Source organism: Dipodomys ordii, unplaced genomic scaffold, assembly GCF_000151885.1.
Source record: "Dipodomys ordii isolate 6190 unplaced genomic scaffold, Dord_2.0 Scaffold66, whole genome shotgun sequence".
Classification (NCBI taxonomy): Eukaryota; Metazoa; Chordata; class Mammalia; order Rodentia; family Heteromyidae; genus Dipodomys; species Dipodomys ordii.
In genome coordinates, this window is record NW_012267282.1 from 675,598 (window position 1) to 680,074 (window position 4,477).

General features: G+C 67.7%; 1 protein-coding gene across 1 annotated transcript in view; it reads right to left on the reverse strand.

Annotated features, from left to right (window-relative positions):
- Mmp17 (matrix metallopeptidase 17 (membrane-inserted)) overlaps positions 1-4,477 on the reverse strand; it is a 17,777-nt gene that overhangs the window by 2,511 nt on the left and 10,789 nt on the right. Inside the window, exons 6-10 of the mRNA XM_013023035.1 lie at positions 3,609-3,892; positions 3,064-3,240; positions 2,660-2,759; positions 1,348-1,430; positions 995-1,147 (exon numbers count right to left, since the gene is read on the reverse strand). Coding sequence (XP_012878489.1) covers positions 995-1,147; positions 1,348-1,430; positions 2,660-2,759; positions 3,064-3,240; positions 3,609-3,892 — 797 coding nt within the window. The remainder of the gene's footprint in view (positions 1-994; positions 1,148-1,347; positions 1,431-2,659; positions 2,760-3,063; positions 3,241-3,608; positions 3,893-4,477) is intronic.

Below are 4,477 nucleotides of genomic sequence, written 5' to 3' on the forward strand. Positions count from 1 at the left end.
CATGAGCACACTCGCTGAAATTTGATTGTCTATTTTCCAGTTTCTACACCTCCTTCGTGGCTCCCCCTACCCCTCCATGGGGCTTGAACTCTGGGCCTGGGCGCTGTCCCTCAGCTCTTCAGCTCAAGGCTAGCGCTCTACCACTTGAGCCACAGCGCCACTTCCAGTTTTTGAGTGGTTAATTGGAGATCAGAGTCTCACGGCCTTTCCTGCCCGGGCTGGCTTTGAACCGTGATCCTCGGATCTCAGCCTCCTGAGTAGCCAGGATGACAGGCGTGAGCCAGCAGTGCCTGACCACATAAATGTTATTTAGCCTTAAAAAGGAAGAGGCTGGCTCGGTGTGGCTGTGTGTGTCTGTGCTCCTAGACCTGGGAGGCGGCCTGCGGCCTGCGTGGCAGCCCCTCCACTGCTCCTCCTCCTGGCCCTGGAGGCCCGTCGGGACTCCGCCCCAAGGACAGATTCCGTCTGTGCCCACTGTGAGCCTGCGGGCCGCCTCAGCGTGGGCGGTCCACAGTCGTTGCCCAACACACACAAGCCAAGAGCATGGCACCGCGCTGCCCGGTGCAGGGCTGGAGGGTGGGGGCAGGTCTGCGCCCGTGCAGGGCTGGAGGGTGGGGGCAGGTCTGCCCCGTGCAGGGCTGGAGGGTGGGGGCAGGTCTGCGCCGTGCAGGGCTGGAGGGTGGGGGCAGGTCTGCGCCTGTGCAGGGCTGGAGGGTGGGGGCAGGTCTGCACCCGTGCAGGGCTGGAGGGTGGGGGCAGGTCTGCCCCGGGCAGGGCTGGAGGGTGGGGGCAGGTCTGCGCCCGTGCAGGGCTGGAGGGTGGGGGCAGGTCTGCGCCCGTGCAGGGCTGGAGGGTGGGAGCAGGTCTGCCCCGTGCAGGGCTGGAGGGTGGGGGCAGGTCTGCCCCGTGCAGGGCTGGAGGGTGGGGGCAGGTCTGTGGGCCGGTGAAAGCCACGGGGGCGTAGCTGGTGGAGGGCGAGGCCTGGGGCACCCACCTTTGAAGAACACGATCTTGTGGTCACTGGTGCGCTCGTACACGGCGTCCACGCTGTCCAGGTGCAGCGGCAGGCCTCGCCAGAAGCGGTGCATCTGAGCCGGCCGCAGGGACACCAGGTGCCGGTCCCTTGTCAGGCGCCAGAAGTACTTGCCTGAGGGGCAGACGGGAAGTGGCTGGGGGCGGGCCGTCCCCCCCATCCCCGTCCCTCCAAGGCCTGAGGGGCAGACGGGAAGTGGCTGGGGGCGGGCCGTCCCTCTGAGGTCTGCCCTGGTTCCCCTTTCCCTCCCCCTCCCCCCTCCAACCCCCCCAGCCCTCCGAGATCTGACCCCCTGCCCCTGGACCCTGCATTACCTTTGAAGAAGAAGGCTTCCCCGCGGATCTGGGCCACAGCATCGAAGTGCGCAGTGCACCTGTGAGGCACGTCCGTCCTCAGCCTGTGGGCACAGAGCCAGCACTGGGGTCAGGGGTCCCGAACCCAGAACCTCAGGTGTGGATAACTCTCATGGGCTTGGCCAGACAGCAGTCAGTGGAGAGAGATGAGCCAGAACCAGAACCTCCTGCCACTTCCCAAGCAATAGAGGTCCAACCCCTGCACACAGAGCAGCATGCACACTGTGGGCAGGTCTAACCTCAGTGCACCGCGGGCAGGTCTAACCTCGGCACACTGCGGGCAGCTCTAACCTCAGCACACCACAAGCAGGTCTAACCTCGGCACACTGTGGGCAGCTCTAACCTCGGTGCACCGCAGGCAGGTCTAACCTTGGTGCACCGCGGGCAGGTCTAACCTTGGTACACCGCGGGCAGGTCTAACCTTGGCACACTGCGGGCAGGTCTAACCTCGGCACACTGCGGGCAGCTCTAACCTCGGTGCACCGCGGGCAGGTCTAACCTCGGCACACAGTGCAGCATGCACACCATGGGCAGGTCTAACCTCGGTGCACCGCAGGCAGGTCTAACCTTGGCACACCGCGGGCAGCTCTAACCTCGGTGCACCGTGGGCAGGTCTAACCTTGGCACACTGCAGGCAGATCTAATCTCGGCACACAGTGCAGCATGCACACCATGGGCAGGTCTAACCTCGGCACACAGCAGTGCACCACAGCTGGAGACCCCCAGGGGCGGTCTGGGTTCTGTACACCACGGTGGTGCTGAATGGGAGCCTGGGACCCAACTCCAGGTTCCCAACACAGCCCAGAAAAGGAATGGTAGCAACGCTGCGGGGGAGGGGGCATGCAGGGGTGCGTGGGGGGGAACAGGGCACGTGCGTGTCTTCAGGATGGTGAGCATGTGCTGGGGAGGAGGAGGGGGTGTGCATGGGGGGGGGGGGGGGGGGGGGGGGGGGGGGGGGGGGGGGGGGGATCAGGGCACATGCGGTCTGGTCTTCAGGATGGTGAGTGCACCGGGGAGGAGGAGGGGGCGTGTTCTGGGGAGGAGGAGAGGGCATGCAGGGGTGTGCAGTGGGGGGGAGGGAGAGTGGGGGAGGAACAGGGCATGTGCGGGTCTTCAGGATGGTGAGCGTGTTCTGTGGAGGAGAAGGGGGCGTGTTCTGTGGAGGAGGAAGGGGTGTGCAGGGGTGCAGTGGGGGGAACAGGGCACGTGCAGGTCCAGCCGGCACCCAGTGAGGCTTTGCGCAGCTGGGCCCGGCTGTGGGGCTCTGGCTTACGGGGTGCTGGAGCGGTTTTCAGGGGGCTCTGGCAGCAAGGGGGGCTCCTCAGGCTCCGGAGTGTCAAGCTGTGCCGTGGGGGACACGGACTCACGTACACCTGTGGGGACCAGGAGACAAAAGTGGAAAGGCCCCCCGCCCGCCCGCCCGCCCGCCCCTCCCCGGGGACCCCACAGAACCAAGCCTGGCCCCGGCCCCGGCTCTCAGTGGGGTAGCCCGGCCAGCACACCCAGCAATGCAGAGGCCCTGGGAGCTAGGGGTACATGCCAGGCCAGCCGCGGTCCCCCCTTCCCCCCCTCCTGGAACAGGGCAGGGAGCAAGACCCCTGTACACAGAGAGGCCCAGGCCGAGCGCCCACCGTGTGTGGCCGCCAGGGGCGCGTCCCCCGCGGGCGCCAGGCTCACCGTACAGCTGCCAGGCGCGCACCCGGTCCTCATAGGGCAGCCCGTAGCGCAGGGGGTCCCCCACGGGGCCTCGGTAGTAAGGCTGCATGATGGAGCTGGAGGCGGCCACGTGGCTCAGCCCGATGGCGTGGCCGAACTCGTGGACGGCCACCGCAAACAGGTCCATCCCGTGGGAGTCTGGGGACAGCGGCCGTGAGGCGGCGGCCAGCGCCTCCCCTGGCCGCAGTCCGTCCCCCCGGGGGCCTATACTCTCGTGTCGGGGAGGCGGCCGGGGCCGACACCGGGGCCCTGGGTCAAAGGTGAGCTGGGCAGGCAGTGTGGAGCAGTGCCATCCACGGACGGGTGAGGCCCGTGGCACGGGCACCACCAGAACAAAACGGGGCACAGCAGGTCTCGGGACCCCCAGGCCCGCACTGCCTACGCCGCAGCCCGGGGGGCTGTGTTGGGCCCCGTCTGCCTCTCCTCCCGCAGAGCTGTGGCGTCCTGCCTGCGTGGCATCGGGCTGTGGGCGGGCAGGGGCGCGTCAGCCCCACGCACACACCTACCTGAGGAGCGAAAGGTCCAGGTCTCGTCATCGTCGAAGTGTGCGTCTCCCGCGGCGCGGTGGTCCCCGGGGAAGAAGGCGTGGGCCACGGTGCCTCCCGGGCCGTCGAAGGGGTAGCGGTCCTCGTGCTCAGCCCTGGAGAAGTCGATCTGGATGTCGGCAGCGTTGCCGGCCACCTCGTGGAAGTTCAAGGGTGTGATGTCGCTCCAGACTTTGAGGGCGTAGTACATGAGTGCACGCACGGTGTCCCGGCCCAGCGGGGAGTCCCGGGGGAAAGTCCGGACTCTAGGGTGGGGGTCAGGAAAGAGGTCAAGCGGGCCGCCCCGACCTCTCTGGGACCAGCGCCTGCGCTATGTCTGGGTGTACATGTGGACATGCACCCAACTGTCTTTTCCTCCGGTCCCCAGGTGCCAGGCCCAGCGCCTGGCAAGGACCAGGGACATGGCCCCCGCATACGGGGGGGGGCGGGGGCGTCCTGGGGCTGGGACGCCGGGGCAGGGAGTGTCAGCATTCTGGAGGTACCAGTCCATTAGCCCCGGGCCCAGCCTCACCCCAGGGGGCTGCCCTGAGCTGGCAGCGGCCCCGGTCCAGCCAGCTGTGCCACAGGGGCTCACACTGGACCAGGCTGTGTGTCCTCGGGAGAGGGAGCAGCCGGAGCTCTGGGACGGAGCGAGTCACACGTGGACAAAAGCACAGGGAGGCAGAGTTGCCTCGGTCCTGTCCCTCCCACATCGCGTCTCAGGGTCCCGGCTCAGAGTCCTGGGCGCTCACGGTGGGCTCAGGCCTGCGAGGCCCCGGCTCAGAGTCCCGGGCGCTCACGGAGGGCTCAGGCCTGCGAGGCCCCGGCTCAGAGTCCCGGGCACTCACGGA